The sequence below is a fragment of the Ruditapes philippinarum genome, unplaced genomic scaffold (assembly GCF_026571515.1).
Source record: "Ruditapes philippinarum isolate M1 unplaced genomic scaffold, ASM2657151v2 ctg11043_1_1_1_1, whole genome shotgun sequence".
Lineage (NCBI taxonomy): Eukaryota > Metazoa > Mollusca > Bivalvia > Venerida > Veneridae > Ruditapes > Ruditapes philippinarum.
In genome coordinates, this window is record NW_026859886.1 from 1 (window position 1) to 18,217 (window position 18,217).

Below are 18,217 nucleotides of genomic sequence, written 5' to 3' on the forward strand. Positions count from 1 at the left end.
TATGACAAAACCAACATAACGCGTTTTGCGACCAGCATTTATCCAGACCAGCCTTCGCCTCCGCGCAGTCTGATCAAGATCCATGCTGTTCGCCTACCACCCCTATCACAAGTAGAAAAAACAACAGCATGGATCCTGATCAGAAACTGGCGGATGCACAGGCTGGTCTGGATCCTTGCTGGTCGCAAACGCATGATGATAGTTTTGTCATGTCACGGCTCAAATAAAGATTTTCAAATATTTCTGTCATTATTTTAGAGTCTGGTTTAGAAAAAAAACGAATAATAAAAAAAAATATCAAATTTTTTTATCTCTATGTTTGAACAATATTTTCAGCCTTTCTCTGTTTAGCACAATCTTTCAAGTGTTTCATTTATTGACTTTATCCATTTAGCATTCAAGGAAATCTGTACAACGAAGATCTAACAATTATCTTACTCAGCAAATAAATTATAATAAAACCCTTAACATATCACTTAAAATGCATATACAGTAAATTTCAAAAACAATCCATGTCTTTCCCAGTATTAAATAGAAAGTATAATCTGCTCACTACAACATGTTTTCATGATCATTTGATTATAACAAAAAAATCCTGACACGATAAAATTTGATAAAAAGAAGAAAGTAATGAAAGGCAAACCACTCTTACCTCTTCTTTGATGATTTCTACATAGTTATCTTGAAAGACACATATTTGACCATTTAACTCCCCCTTCCAACATCCACTTTCTTCTAAATCTTTATCTAGACTATTTCTAGTATCTCCTTTAGTCTGTGTAAGTTCATCCTTATGTTTAGCTTCATAGGAGTACTTGACAATTGCCTTGAATTTCATTGCCTTTGTTTCTGAAACACAATACAAAATTCAACTTACATTACTTTAATATATTCATAATTATGTACGATACAAATTATATGTTAAATCACACTATTAATATGCTATATATATTTTGCATTTCTGTACATGCATGGTATATAATTTGCAAAACAAATTTCTTTGTTGGGTTTTACATTGCACAAACACAGGTGACTTTCCAGCTTTATTGGTGAAGGAAGACTAGTCAAGTGCCCAGTTCCATGCACTATTACAGGCACAAGCAGGCATCTGAGAAAATCAAATACTGCAAGTGTTCTTATTTTAACTAGAATTGTAATGTCACTCTTACCAATCAAATAATTCAAGTGTCCTTATTCTAACTAGAATTGATATCTCATTTCGAGCAATCAAATATGCAAGTGTCCTCATCTAAACTAGAATTGATTTCTCATTAATACAGATGTCCTTATTCTAACTAGAATTGATATCTCACTCTTACCAATTAAACAAGATGGCCAATATGGCCCTGGATTGCTCACCTGAACCATTTAACTCATCCGAGCAATTATAGGACAAGCATCCTGAAGAGATGACATTTGAGTCAAAAATGTGGCCTCAACAGTGTTAACAAGGTTTATTCATATGTGAGCAGTGTGACTTAGTTTTTGACCCCAGGGGACCAATATTCGAACTTGGCCTAGAAATCATCAAAAAACTTTCAGACCAATTTCCAGGATATTTGGATCAAAACAGAAGCCACTAGAGTGCGAACAAGATTTTTATATTTCTAGCTCTCGTGACCTAGTTTTTCATCCGATATGACCCATGTGCAAACTCATCTAAGCAATTACATAGAAAAGCATCATGACCATGTCTGATGATAATTGAGTAACAAATGTGTCCACTAGAGTGTTAACAATGTTTTTCCATATTTGAGCGGTGTGACCTAATTTTTGACAGCAGGTGACCCATATTCAAACTAGGTATAGAAAACATCAAAACATACTTTCAGACCAATTTCAAGGATATTTGGATCAAAACAGTAAATGTTTCTAATTTTAGCTCCTGCGACCTAGTTTTTCATCTAAGATGACCCATGTTCCAACTCATCTGAGTAATTACCTAGCCAAACATCCTGACAAAATTTGATGATGATTGAGGCAAAACTACGACCACTATAGTGTTAACGAACAAATGTGTACGGACAACAGATTTTTAACAATCCTTAAAGCTCACCCTGAGCAAGCTCAGTATGTATTTTAGTCATTCAACGCGACTGAGAAGCATTCAAGATATGATGAAGTTTTACTGAATTAAGTTGAACAGATCGTCAGATGTGCAACTTGGCGCGCATCAACTTCATTAAAATGCACAATCTGCAAAAGTTATAAGCAGAAATTTTTCAAGTGTCAAGATAAGGATGATATTATATTTTGCTTCTTTCTCCCTTATTCAGGTCACTAAAATTTTTATTTCACAGTAATAATCTATGAAGTCGTACATAATGTAAAACTTACCTTTCAAAGGACCTGGTTTGGATTGTTCTGTATCTGCTGGGATTTTGTCTGCTAGTTTGGACTGTGGTTTGGTTTCAGAATCTTCTGTAGGTGGTGGTGACATCTTTGGATAAGGCTGAAATATCAGAATCTTGTCATTTCTATATATTTTGTAACTTTACTAATTTTTCACTAATCATCGGTTAATGAACTTATGTTTTATAATATGAACAGCATCATGACAAAACCAACATAATGCGTTTGCGACCAGCATTTATCCAGACCAGCCTTCGCCTCCGAGCAGTCTGATCAAGATTCAAGTTGTTCGCCTACCAACCCTATCACAAGTAGAAAAACAACAGCATGGATCCTGATCAGAACTGGCGGATGCACAGGCTGGTCTGGATCTTTGCTGGTCGCAAACGCATGATGATAGTTTTGTCATGTCGCGGCTCAAATAATTTTTTTCAAATATTTCTGTTTAATTTTAGAGTCTGGTTTAGAAAAAAAATTGAATAATAAAGAAATGTTTGAACAATATTTTCAGCCTTTCTCTGTTTAGCACAATCTTTGAAGTGTTTCATTTATTGACTTTATCCATTTAGCATTCATAGAAATCTGTACCAAGAAGATCTAACAATTATCTTACTCAGCAAAAAAATAATAATTAAACCCTTAACATATCACTTAAAATGCATATACAGTAAATTTCAAAAACAATCCATGTCTTTTCCAGTCTTAAATAGAAAGTATAATCTGCTCACTACAACAGGTTTTTGTTGGGTTTTACAATGCACAAACACAGGTGACTTTTCAGTTTTATTTGTGAAGGAAGACCAGTCAGGTGCCCAGTTCCATTCATTATTACAGGCACAAGCAGGCAACTGAGTAAAACCCCTGAAATTCCCTAAGCTAGCTGAATATAACTTCTTCCATTAAAAAAAAATCTACAAATCACTGGCGGGATTCAAACCAGTACTACAGTATGGGATAAGTGATTTGAAGTTAAATACCTAAATCACTAGGTCACTGATGCCCTTTTACATTTTTAATGACAAATATCAATATTTCAGAACCAAAAAAAAAAAAAAAAAAAAAAAAAAGGAGGACCATGATGGCCCTGAGGTCGCTCACCTGTATATAGGTCCCCGGAGCGAGGCCAGTTTAACCCCAGGGCTTTTATTTGAACAAACGTAGAAGACACCCATTAGAAGATGTTTCATGATGTTAAGTTTTAACTACGGGGCCCAATATTGACAAACTTGGTAGACACCCATAAGAACATCTTTCATGCTAAATATATTAGCTCTTGCTCTTTGAGTTCTTTAAAAGAAATATTTTGAAGTTTTTACTATATGCATATAGGGAAAATCAATGACCCCCTGGGGCGGGCCAATTTTGACCCCAGGGCTTTTATTTAAATACAATTGGTAGACACTCACAAGAAGATGTTTCATGCCAAATATCTTAGCTCTAACTCTTTGAGTTTTTTAAAAGAAGATATTTATTTTTTTTCTTTCAGTTGCATTGGCAACCAGAGTTCTGCATGGAATTTAATTCTTTGAACAATTTTCAAAGCTGACAGACAAAGGAATATTCCTGTGAAGTTTGAATGAAATAGGTTTAGCGGTTTATGAGGAGATGTCATTTAAATAAAAGATTACGGACGGACGACGAACGGACGCGGGACGAAGAGCGATCACAAAAGCTCACCCTGTCACTTTGTGACAGGTGAGCTAAAACAATAAAACAACGCATATGAAAAAACAAAATATTGAAAATAAAATCCAGCTCAACAACATAAAGATGAAATTTCTTTTTCCCCTGTCATGGATACATGTATTTCTAAAAATGTATTCCATTTTATATTTTTCCATCTAGAATTCAAAGAAGATGGTTATGTGTTGGATAAAATTAAGATCAACCTTCACAATTAAATATAACATTAAGTGTTGCTCATTAATAAATTACCCTTGACCTTGCTAAATTTGAATTCGGATGTGTCTTGCTTTGAAATGGAACAGTCCAATAATGGTATTAAAAACAGCAATTAAGGGGGCAGGGGACATATCCGAATGATGATCCCGGTCATTTTTTTAATAACTGATACATGGTGTTTTGAAGGTACTGGAAACTTTTGATATTTTTCTGCAGTTATAATTCTTTCTTGTTTGTGTGTAGAAAATAACAGAGCAGTATTTTTTAGGTTTAACTGAAAACTAAGCATTTCGGTAGATTATTTAAAATTGTATGCATTTGTTTTTCTCAGAATGGAGGTGAAAAAGTTAAAAATCAAGCTTTGACAGCTGGCGCCAAACAAGTAAGAAGTTTTGGATAAATTTTTTCAAGAATCTAAACGTATGACAGACACTTTAGTATTGGTCTTTTTTGAAATGCCATTGATTGCACTTGCTGTAAGTGATATTTTTAAAGGAACCTGGCGAATTCTGGACTATGCTGCAACTTCATGAAGATTGCCCATATTGGTATATTTTAGGTGTGATTTTTTTGTGGGTGAGGGTAAACATAAATTGCTGCCAGTCATTATTTTTAGGAGCTATAAAAGCAAACTATTATTTTCTTCAATGTATGTCATATATCCTTGAATAATAAATGCTGTGCAACTGGTTATCTGCCTGTGGAACAGATTTTAAAAGATTTGGAATTGTGTTTTTGGTATTCATATTTAGGTCCCGGACTGCCCCTAAGGGACACAGATGTACAGGCTGGCTAAATGGCATGTGGCACTGGCATGTTGTTCTTTTTTTAAATTCACATCACATTTATCTGTAATAATGATTTTTATGGGCCACAGGGAGAATTGTTGTATTTTTCTTTTAAGCTTCACATGAACACTTGTTTAATAGTAAACCTTTTTATCCATCAAAACAACTTCAAGAATGTGATTTGTGACAATGACAAATCTATATGAATATACAGAATGCTACAAGTGTACAATAAAGTCAGGAAAGCATGCACATCTGAGCAGTCAGGCTGGACACAATCCTTTAAAGGCTTAACGATTTCAACAGTAATAATTTTGATTGAAAAAAATTAGCAGTCCCTGGGTTTCAAAGCACAACCAGTTGTTTACTTAAATTTAAACATGATAATGGAAAAACATAAGATGCATCAATAAATATTGAAATAACCAATTCAATATTAACTATGAAAGAGTCAAAATAACAACAATTCAACTTCATCAAACACGAGGGCCATGATGGCAATGATATTGCTCACCTGTTCACAACTGTATTATAACAGAAACTCTCCCTGACAAAAAGTCATATAATATTGAAAACTATAAACAAAAGCAGATAAAAAATCGAAATCTTAAACTGATATCATAAACTTCTTTTCAGTTTTTACTATATATATATATATAGGGAAAATAATGACCAAAGGGGGGGGGGGGCAATTTTAATCCTAAGGCTTTTATTCGAACATTTACCTTAGTAGACACCCATTAGAAGATGTCAAGATTAATATCTAAGCTCTAGCTCTTTTGGGTAATCTAAAAGAAGATTATTTAAGTTTTTACTATATATATATAAAGGGAAAATAGTGACCCAAGGGGCTGGGCCAATTTCAACCCCAGGGCTTTTATTTGGATAAATTTAGTAGACAACCATTAGAAGATGATTCATGCTAAATATCTGACCTTTTGGATTTTCTTAAGAAACTTTTTTTAGTTTTTACAATATACATATAGGGAAAATAATGGGGTGGGAGCAATTTAAACCCACAGGCTTTTATTTGAACAAACTTGGTAGACACCCATTAGAAGATGTTTCAAGCTAGATATCTAAGCTCTAGCTCTTTGGGGTTTTTTTAACAGAAGATTTTATAAGTTTTTACTTTATACATGTAGGGAAATTAATGACCCACAGGTCGGGCCAATTTTAACCCCCAAAGCTTTTATTTGAACGAACTTGAAAGACACCCATTAGAAGATGTTTCATGCTAAATATCTATGCTCTAGCTCTTTGTTTTTTTTTAAAGAAGAATTTTAAGGTTTTACTATATACATTTATTGAAAAATAATGACCCCCTGGAATGGGGCCAATTTTTACTACATGGCTTTTATCTAAACAAATTTGGAAGAGACTCACTAGAAGATAGTTCATGACAAATGTCTTTGGGTTTTTAGATTTTTCAAGTTTTTTCTTTTTGTTGCCATGGCAACCAGAGTTCTACAGACGGACAATAGGCCATCACAAACAAAATATATAACTTAAAAATGCTGATATACATGACTGTATCTATATATTTCATGGTAATTCCTTACAACCCTGAATCTCAAATATCATATGCTTCAAAAATGTTCCAGTCAAATCAATCCTGGGAAATAGTCGAGGTTTCGACTTTAATTTTCATTAAACCAATATAATACCTTTTCTCTGCCTAAAGTTGAGCCCTGATACTGTGGTCTGGGAAAATATCGGCCATTTTGGCACAAAACTGACACATTGACCTGGCAGTGATCAAGGGCTGTCAAAAGGTTAAACATACAGCTCATTTCCCCCTTCCCAGGGTCTGTTCTTGAAATGCTTGAAAGGGCTGCCAGAACGGCATAAAGCTTAGAATATATTTCCCTCACTATCCTATATTCTTTCAAAGGAGTGGGTTCTCTGGTTACAATTGATTGACAATCGCATATATGAAAAATATCATTGTGATATCATAGATTTATATGATTTAATTACTTTCAAATAAGACAATCTTATTAATTAAAACTGATCTAACTTAAAATAAATCCCCTTAATAACACTAACTTGTAAATGATATACACATAATAATTGAGCGGTGTCATGACAAAACCAACATCCGTGCAGTCTGATCAGGATCCATGCTGTTCGCTATCAGTTTCTCTACTTAAAATAGGTTTGTGAGCGAACAGTAGGAATCCAGATCAGACTATGCGGATGCGAACATATTACATTGGTTTGTCGTGACGCGGCTCATATATTAATTTTACAAGGCCAGTTATCATAAGAATGTGGTTCACAAGGAGGAATGGCGGTCCATTTATGAGGATTTAGTATAACAAGCACAAATAATAGTACTTAATACTTCATTATGACAACCAGTATTAGAACTACACACGAAACAACAGTTTTAAGCACATTTGTATATGTTAAAGTTTATTAGTACCTATTTACAAAAAATAAATAAGTCAGGTGCAGTGCAGCCACACAACTAAGTTAATTTTGTAAATGCCTACTGATATAAATTTTGACCAGCTTCAAAACATCAGCGACAAAATTGATTGTATTATTATGTGGCTTTGTATGTGAGTATAATACAAGTATACAAGGTATACATTAGAATCTATAACTTAAATGAAAAATAATATACTTTGTTCTATGACTACATTAGTTTAAATACTCATGAGATAAACTCTTAGCAAGAACAGCTATACTTACTTTCTAAGCATGCAAATGTATACATTTATATAAACAGTCTCATATATTACATTTATCACATACCCGTGCCGATTGTGCGACTATGGTATTGTTAAGGTGTCTGCCTCTCAACCTAGAGATCATGGGTTCGAGCCCTACTCGGATCACGACCATGTTTCTCCATAAGACACCATTACTGGTTGGTTCCAGGAAGCGGACTCGAAAGTGATTAGTATAAGTCGCAAGAACTTGTTTTGCAATCAAGTTTAAATAAATATGTTTAAACCAAATATGGTATTGCACGACCGTGCATATATTTTGACGTGAAGTCATTTGCTTATACAAACATACTGTAAAGACGCGCTAAATGTTAGTGTTATACTGAAAAATGACGCTTTTTCACTATGAACAGTCTTTATTTTTGGTATGTGAAATTAAATAGAATATTAAATTTGTGTAAGCTCATTACTGAATTTATTGATCTCGTTGAATAAAATAATATCATGCTCGCCAGAGACTCACGTAATATAAATTTATTCAACTTGTTCAATAAATTCAGTATTGAACTTACACTCATTCAATATCCTCTATTTATGAATGATTCAGATATCACAAAAATCATTCACATTCAATATTTTTCAGAAAATTTCAACATCGAAGACTTGATTATTTAATAACATTTTTTTTTATTTAATTACATACTTTATAATTAATTATTTATTTTGATATTTAATTACTTATTTCATTATTTAATTTTTTATTCATTTACTTACTTTATTATTTAATTTTTTATTTAATAATTTCTTAATTACTTATTTTTTTTATCTAAAACTTTACCTCATATATATACGCGAAAAAACGCACTTTTGAGCCCCCCCCCCCATTTTTTTAGGCCAAAAATAGTGAAAAATGTCCTATTTGGGCCCCAAACACATGTTTTCGTTTGAGAAATGTTGCTAAAAAAGTGAGCACTTTTTCGGCGCCGCCCCCATTCAAAAGATACATCAGGGGGTTGCCAGAAGGGGGATGTGCCCCCTTCTGTTTGGGGGTTTGAAGGGGGCGGAGTTCCCCTCATCGCCAAGAAAATTTTGGACTTGTGAGAGGCTAAAAATGACCCCAGGTCGTTCATAAGGTAACGTGTAACCAAAGCTGAAAAGCCTTTGACTCTATCTCAACCCCTTGAGAAGTTGTAGCACTTTGAAAAGAATTTTGATGAAAACAATCGAGGCAAAATAGTGATTTTTGGCACTTTTCAGATGTCCCCTCGTTGCCATTGTGACAGTAAATTTAAGACTGAGCATGTCGTTACAAAGGCAATGGTCAACATTTGTGCCAAATTTCATTAGTATTGAAGCATGTTTCATAGTTTCATAGAAGTTTGAACTTGTAACAGGAGGCTATTCAGTGCAAACAGCCATTTCACAATATGCTCATGAGGGAAAGGGTTAATTATGTAACGTCGTCTGTAGGAGGTGTACTGCTTCATTGACTGCCGTACCGTACGATTGTTCCGCAAAGACGGAATTTACACTTATCAAGTTATCTGAAGTTATCGCCCTTTGAAATGTTTACGACGTTTGTAATCACGTTTTGCGGTGCCATTACAAAACAAACAAATATTATAGTCTTATGCCCCCCTTGGTGTAAGTTTGACCTGATTTTATTACTTCTATGTTTAATGATAATTGCCTACATGTTAATTGTTTTGATAAGATCTTAATTTAGCTTTTATAACTGAATCTACGGTCAAATTTTCTAAGGCTTGTATAAAAGCCAGTATACGGTATAAAGTTGTCCGGTCGAAGGTTTAGATCAGAGTTCACTAAATTTTAAGTTGTACATCTATGACTGTTTTATCATTTTCGGTAAGCATTGTATAAGACTGTTTAATATTGAAACTATAGTGTGAAACTGATTGCTGTAATTTTGTGCAGATAATTGTATGTTAAGGTGCATAATGCTTATAGTATCTTTTCATTTGTATTTTTCAGTGACTTACTGATTGATTATATGCAAGGAACAGTAAAGTTAAGAACTTATCAGCGTCTTTGTTTATAAAGTCCTGGACTTTCATAGTAAATCAACCACACACCAGCCATGGCAGACTTGAATACGATGCAGACAACTGACACAGAAACTGAAGAGAAGAGAGAAAAAAGACTTACAGAAAAGTCAGAAAAACTGTATGAAGAAAATGTAGAATAATATAGAAAGAAACTAATGAGTTTTAGAAGAGAAATAGAAGAGATAATACTGCTGTATAAGAATACAGAAGAACTGATTAAAAATGGTTCTGTTGAAATGCGCAACATTAGAACAACTATTATGACAATTATGATATGATAGTTCAAGAGTATCATACCTATCTGGAAAGGACAAGAACTGAACAAAGCCTAAAAGTGTTACCAAGCGAAAATGTTATACACAGAACTACTGCTGAAAAGGACTTTTGCAGAACAAAAGGCGAAGCTCGAAGCGGCGAAAACAAAACTGGAATACGAGAAGAAAGAATCTGCCTTAAAGGAAAAAAATGGCTTCTCTAGACTCAAAATTATCTTTGTTGAACAATGAGAAAGAAATAGCTATAGAATAAACAAAATTACAAACTCTTGAGGAACATATAAGGGAAAACTCGCATTCTGAAGCAAGTGTGAAATCAGAGATATTTGGAAAAACAAATCTCTGTAGACTTACTGATGTATCGGGTTTACCAAGGAGAATTGATTTAATGACACCAGCTATTCCACTACGTGAGCCAATGTTTGATGAGATGTCTCGTTTAAATCCGAATGCCAAACCGTCTGCACCAGAAACTTCAACACAGTTGTCAGATTTATCTGTGTTTCTGTTGAAAAAGGACTTGAGGATTCAACGGCTGATAAACCAGAACACTTTCAACTCTGGAAAGCAAATTACAAGAACATTATGAATGAGTTGAATGCATCACCGATCGAATAGTTAGATCTATTGTTAAGATATCTTGGTCCTAGATCGAAAGAGCAGGCGCAAAACTTTGCGCAGTCGAACCCGTGTAACAAATCTAAAGCCCTGCAGTTAATATGGGAACGGTTATCCGAAAGATTTGGAGCTCCAGAACTTATAGAGAAATCATTAAAGCAAAGGATCGACAGTTGTCCACGCATTAAAGATAATAGTGAATTAAACGGACTCGCTGATTTGTGTCGAGAAATCGAATCTACAAGAAATGATGAGCATTATACACATCTGTTGAGTTATTTTGAGTCGTCAACTGGAGTAAGACCCATCCTTGAAAAATTGCCGTTCCATATTCAGAACAAATGGATGTATAGAGCCACAAATTACTAAAGAGCTAACCAAGTTTTATATCCACCATTCAGCGTATTTTGTACCTTCCTTGATGAGATTAGTACAATGTTTAATGATCCGGGGTTATCTGTGTCCTACGTGAAATCTAATGAGAGAAAACCTAGTCAAAATCAAACATGTAGTGTTCGTAGTCAAAACCAAACTGTTAATGTCAGGAAAACTGTAACTGATGCCTCTCATGTACAATGTGTAGAGTTCATGCCAAACTGTTCAGTACATAATAATGCAAAATCACACACTCTTAACAATTGTATGACATTTTTGCAAAGGTCTGTCTCAGAACGTAAAATATTCCTAAGAGACAATAATATTTGTTTTAAATGTTGTAACTCCAACAAACATACATTTAAATCATGCACTTTCACAGGACCTATGACGAATGTGGCAGTCAACGCCATCCTGCAGCACTTCACTACTTTCAAGCAGAACAATAAACAACAGCAAGTGATCGTCAAGGGAAGCAACCCAGTAAAGACTATGGCAGGGAGCGACCTCCTGCAGTTGACACCCCCCTCCTGTAAAACCCACAGATGAAATAATACCCCCACCTCAAGATCAAAGACCCCCTCAATAGTCACTGGAAGATGTACAAACATTTGTGGTGATGGTTTTGTTGGTAAATCTTGTTCAAAGACATTGCTAGTAAATATATATCCAAACAACCATCCCGAGTTATCAAGGTCGGTGTACTGTATTGTTGATGATCAAAGCAATAGAACATTGTGCAAGTCGAAAATGTTTGATTTGTTTAGCAATGTACCAGTAGGTAATGAAAATTATGAACTTAACTCATGTTCAGGATCCTCTGTGTGTAATGGCAGAACTATTGACAATATGACAGTTTCATCTATAGATGGACAATTCTGTACAAAACTCCCAACCATACTAGAATGTGATAGCATTCCGGACTCGCGGTTGGAAATCCCTACACCGGATATAGTAAAATACCACCAACACCTCTCAGATGTCCCCATTCCCAGGTTGCGTGAGGACTGTGAAATAGTGCTTCTCATAGGACGTGACGTAGCAGAGGTGCACCATGTATTTGAACAACGTATATCCCCTGAGAAGCCAGGTGCCCCCTTTGCTCAGCGTCTAGGTTTGGGATGGGTAGTCATTGGTGAAGTTTGTTTGTCATCGCACAGACCACCAGTACGGACTATGAAGACTTATGTTTGCGAAAGTGGAAGACCGTCCATATTTGAACCATGTAGTAATAAGATTACCGTTAAACATTGTCACCTTGACCAGGTCGGGGCTAATGACATATTTGTTCATACAAAGAATGATGATAAGCCAGGCTTATCTTTAGAAGATAAGGAGTTTCTTAAACTTATGGACACACACTTTCATAAAGATAATTCTGGTCACTGGACTGCACCATTGCCATTTCGTACGCCACGCATCAAATTACCGAACAATCGATCAGAAGCCTATCGTAGGGCTAAGACTTTTGAAAGTTCGCTAAAACGAGATCGACTTAAATTGCAGCACAGTCTAGATTTTATGGAAAATCTACTTAACAAAGGCTATTGCGAACGTGCTCCCCATCTTGAAAATGAAGAATGTTGGTATCTTCCATTATTTGGTGTATATCACCCGAAGAAAAAGGACAAAATTCGTATTGTGTTTGATTCGTCAAGTAAGTTTGATGGAGTGTCCTTGAACAGCGTGCTCATGACTGGTCCAGATTTAACAAATAGCCTGACTGGGATACTGATGAGATTCAGAAGAGATAGAATAGCAGTATCTGGGGATATAGAACAGATGTTTTACCAATTCCGGGTTGATGAAACACATCGCAATTACTTACGGTTCCTCTGGTATGAAGACAACGACTTCAATAAACCATTAATTGAGTATCGCATGTGCGTGCATGTTTTTGGAAATGCCCCCTCACCTGCAGTGGCAACATATGGCCTCCAACAATCAGCCAAAAATGCTGCAGAAACCTATGGTGAAGCTATGTTAGATTTCGTCTGTAATGACTTCTATGTTGATGATGGTTTGTCTTCACTTCACACAGAGAGAGAAGCTGTATCGTTACTGACTAACACAAAAGAAGCTCTACAAGAAGAAGGAAATCTACGGTTTCATAAACTGGTGTCAAATAGTACCAAGGTTTTGGAAAACTTTAGTGAGGAAGATCTAGCTAAAGATATCAAATCTAAAGATTCTCCTGTACATAGAAGCCTAGGACTTAGTTGGAGACTTGATGATGATTCATTCACATTTCAGCTTGACAGAGATGAGAAACCAACATATACTAAACGAACTGTGCTCGGAATTATCAATAGCCTTTACGATCCATTAGGCTTTTTATCACCTTTCACGATAACTGGTAAACTATTGCTACGAGATATCACTGACAGTGTTCAGGATTGGGACGAACCATTGCCTGACTATCTGCACAAGAAGTGGTTGTCATGGTTCCAAAGTCTGCAAGATCTTCAATATCTTAGGATACCAAGAACCTATTTTCCTCCTAGTGTGAAATTTGGCGCTGAGAAGGAACTTCATGTATTCTGTGATGCTTCTGAGAAAGCTATTTCCAGTGTTGCATACCTTAAAACCGTTGGAAATGAAAGTACCAATGTTGGATATGTGTTCGGTAAAGCCAAAGTAGCACCCAAACATGGACATACTATACCCAGATTAGAACTGTGTGCAGCTGTTTTGGGAGTGGAAATTGCTGAAATGATTTGTGAAGAGTTATCCATTTCACCTGAGAATATAACGTACCACACTGACAGTAAAATTGTACTTGGATACTTGAATAATAAGACCAGAAGATTCTATGTCTATGTAGAAAATAGAGTTTCCAGAATTCTTAAATTTTCCAAGTCATCTCAATGGAAATACGTAGAAACAGATAGAAATCCTGCTGATGAAAGTACCCGTGGTTTGAAACCTTCGGAACTGGTGCACTCTAAATGGTTGTCAGGACTACCTTTGTTATCATTACCAGAATCTTCCGAGCAATATGACCTACAAAATCCTAATGAGGATGTTGAAGTTCGATCCTCAGTGACAAGCATGAAAACTGAAGTGAAATTTGGAATAAATCGCTTTGAAAAGTTCTCAACTTGGAAGAGACTTGTCCTTGCTATATCTACTCTCTTGAAATTTGTCAGGCGTTTTAAGAAGAGGCATACTTCTAGTAGTGACAATTGTCAGTCACAGATACTTCCTGAGCAGGAAATTGATGCCAAAACTTTCATTATCAAACAAGTGCAAAAGGAGATATACCACAAGGAAATATCATGTTTGAAATCTGACAAAAAGTTACCTAAACAAAGTAATGTGTTGGATCTTGCACCATTTATTAATAAAAATGAAGAAATTCTCAGAGTTGGAGGTAGACTGAAATCTTCTCAACTACCTAAAGGTGAAAAACATCCTATTCTTATACCTGGACGATCACATACAGCTACTTTACTGGTTCGACATTATCATGAAAAGGTCCACCACCAAGGACGTCATATTACAGAGGGCGCCATTAGAACAGCCGGTTATTGGATAACTGGTGGCAAGAGACTGATAGCCAACCTTATTCACTCATGTGTGCAGTGCCGTAAACTCAGAGGTTCATTCTCCTCTCAAATGATGTCTAACTTACCTGCTGATAGAATCACACCTGCTCCGCCCTTTACCTATGTTGGAGTCGATGTGTTTGGCCCCTGGAATGTTATTACCCGTCGTACAAGGGGCGGAAGTTCTACATCAAAACGTTGGGCAGTTCTCTTTACTTGCTTGTCAATCAGAGCCATACACATTGAACTGGTAGAAGAGATGTCATCATCAGCGTTTATCAATGCTCTGAGACGATTTACCTCACTAAGAGGTCCGGTCAAAATCTTTCGATCAGATCGAGGGACTAATTTTGTTGGAGCTACGGAAGATTTGGGGATCGAAGCTGTCAACGTTGAAGACAGAAAATTTGCTAACTACCTACACGAGTCTGGAAGCGTTTGGATTTTTAACCCACCTCATTCTTCTCACTTTGGAGGTGTTTGGGAGAGAATGATAGGAGTTACTCGCCGTATTTTGGATGCTATTCTACTCGAAAACAAAAACAAGCACCTAATGCACGAGGTGTTGTCAACATTCATGGCAGAAGTTTGTGCAATTGTGAACGCGAGACCTATCACACCTGTTTCATCAGACCCAGAGAACCCATTTATTCTGTCCCCCTCTGTGCTTCTTACACATAAAAGTGCAAATAATCCTGTTTCAATGTTCGATCATTTAGATACAAAAGATATGTATAAAGCACAGTGGAAGTGCGTTCAAGTTTTAGCTGAATCTTTCTGGAAAAGATGGAGATTGGAATACTTGTCACAATTACAACCACGCAAAATCAGGAAAAATCAATCTGAAAATATCAAGTTAGGTGATCTAGTGCTCTTACGCGATTAATCAGTACAAAGAAATGATTGGCCCATAGGCATTGTGAAAAAGGTGTATCCAAATGATGATGGTCTTGTTAGAAAGTGTTGTGTAGAAGTTATGAACGATTGAAATAAAACTGAAAACACTCGTCCAATTGTTGAGCTAGTAAAGCTCCTAGAGTAACTGTTATTCATCTGTGAGGTGCATTTCCAATTTTAAATGCTTCTGCCAAGTGTATGATCTTTCATATTTGATCACCAGTACATATTTGTAGAGTTTCTGAGCATGAAACTATGCTTGTGTTTGTATACAATGATGAAATCTTATGGTACAGTAACTGATGCATTTAATGGTATAGTTAGAATTGATGAAAGTACAATAATTCTGACTAGTCAGTATCTTTTATTACAATTTTTGAAAAGGTTCGAAACCTTTTCCTATTATTTGCGATGTGAGTTAAGCCTACGTTTAGTTGCAATTTTTCTGAAGGGTTGCTTGCGATTTTTTGTATGATAACTTGCGAGCAGAATTTTTGTTATGCCTTTGCAATGCTCTTGTTAGATTTTTGTTTTGCAAGTGATACAATTTAAAGTAAATTACATCAGACAGGGAGTGTAACGTCACCTCAAGGAGGTGTAACATTTTATTGACTGCCGTACCGTACGAGTGTTCCGTAAAGACGGAATTTACACTTATCAAGTTATCTGAAGTTATCGCCCTTTGAAATATTTAAGACGTTTGTAATCACGTTTTGCGGATGCTGTCGAAGACTGCCATTACAAAACAAACAAATATTATAGTCTTATGGCCCCCTTGGTGTAAGTTTGACCTGATTTTGTTACTTCTATGTTTAATGATAATTGCCTACATGTAAATTGTTTTGATAAGATCTTAATTTAGCTTTGTAAATGAATATACGTCAAATTTTCTAAGGCTTGTATAAAAGCCAGTATACGGTATAGAATTGTCCGGTCGAAGGTTTAGGTCAGAGTTCACTAAATTTTAGGTTGTACACCTATGACTGTTATATCATTCTTGTTTTATTATTCAGTAAGCATTGTATAAGACTGTGTAATATTAAAACTATAGTGTGAGACTGATTGCTGTAATTTTGTGCAGATAATTGTATGTTAAGGTGCATAATACTTATGGTATCTTTTTATTTTTATTTTTCAGTGATTTACTGATTGACTATATGCAAGGAACAGTAAAGTTAAGAACTAATCAGCGTCTTTGTTTATAAAGTCCCGGACTTTCATGAATTACTTAGTAATACTTATTTAACTGTTTTATTTAATTTACTTACTTAATTATTTAATTAATTATTTTTTTATTTAACTACTTGCTTATTTTTTTTACTTAATCACTTACTTTATTTTTTAATTATTTATTTTTTATTTAATTACCTACTTAATTATCTATTTTTTCATTTAATTACTTAATTAATTATTGAATTACTTAATTACTTTCTTACGTAATCACTTACTTAATTATTAAATTAAATATCTTTTTATTTGATTACTTACTTAATTATTTAATTACTTAATTACTTACGTAATTGTTTAATTATTTTTTTCATTTAATTACTCAATTAATTACTTCATTACTTAATAAATTATCATCAAACTTACTTGTGCTATTATATATTGACTGACATAACTGATAGAAGAAATATTCTCCATGAACTCCATGCTGTCAAAGTATTAAATTATAATAAATACCAAGTTATGTGGAGAGGTTACCAGTAGGCTGCAAACCCAGTTGCACAAGGTTAATCATATTATAGATACTGTGCATGTATAATGGTAACTGGTCAAGCTATGCACTGATTTCTGCTGTTGAAAAGTTGAAATCTACATGTAATGATTAAAGAGGTACGGCTCATTAAATGTTCACAAAATATGTGTTTGATGGTAGAAACATTTATCTTATGTCAAAAATGAATTCTAAGTCCCATTACACTATATACTAATATATAGACTATATATTAGTATATAGTGTAATGGGAATTAATTGACTTAGAATTCATAGGCTGCAAACCAAGTTGTGGGGTGAATAATCACATTAATAATGGATACAGTTTACCCATCTGGGCTACGCACGGTGTTTGGACTTTACACCTCATGGACGTTTTGGCTCAATTAAAAAAAAATGTTTTCTACTGTACTGATTAGTACTACTAGCTCTGTAACTTTTTTAAAAGTTTCGATAACATTTTTATTGATAAAAAACACTACAGATCTTCAAAATAATATTAACAAAGTTACCTTTTAACCGGTTAATCAGTTAATATTTGTCTAGTTTCGATTTCCATTGATAATTCCCCGTAAAAGTAGTCCGTCAAGATTAAACCTTTAGGTCAAGGACATGAAAGTACCATATCAATATCACTGTATTTGAAAGATAATGTGTGAGTGATGAATATGACGCAGGATAGACAGTCATATACGATATTAATTAAATATTTTATATTAATCTCACTTATTGTCGACGCCGGTGAGAGGCGTCGTCTCTTATGAAATGCTTTTTATTTTGGCGTATGGAAGGAGCTGTTATTATTAGCAGTTAATGTCATGTTGTGTTAGTTTTATTTTGATTCGTAAAAATCAAGTAAACAACTATGTTGTTATATTTGTATTCAATAACTTCATGTTAAAAGCATGTGCATTGTGATATTAAATTTCACGAAATTGCGGGCTCAGTTTAACAGCTTGTCCCTTAGCCTTATTGGCAATACTAAAAACCAGATTTCGAAT

At 34.8% G+C, this 18,217-nt stretch overlaps 2 protein-coding genes across 2 annotated transcripts; one reads left to right on the top strand and one right to left on the bottom strand.

Moving 5' to 3' along the window:
- Positions 1-652: 652 nt before the first annotated feature.
- On the bottom strand, positions 653-17,807 carry LOC132758196 (SH3 domain-containing kinase-binding protein 1-like; the record flags this gene model as incomplete). The annotated part of the gene is made up of 3 exons (XM_060749751.1): positions 17,729-17,807; positions 2,338-2,452; positions 653-849 (listed from the first exon to the last, which is right to left on the bottom strand). Coding segments are annotated over exons 2-3 (300 nt in total), but the record flags the coding sequence as incomplete, so codon positions are not given.
- Positions 11,805-15,488, top strand: LOC132758197 (uncharacterized). The gene has a single exon (XM_060749752.1). It carries the CDS (start codon positions 11,805-11,807, stop codon positions 15,486-15,488), a length of 3,684 nt encoding a protein of 1,227 aa, XP_060605735.1.
- Positions 17,808-18,217: the final 410 nt, after the last annotated feature.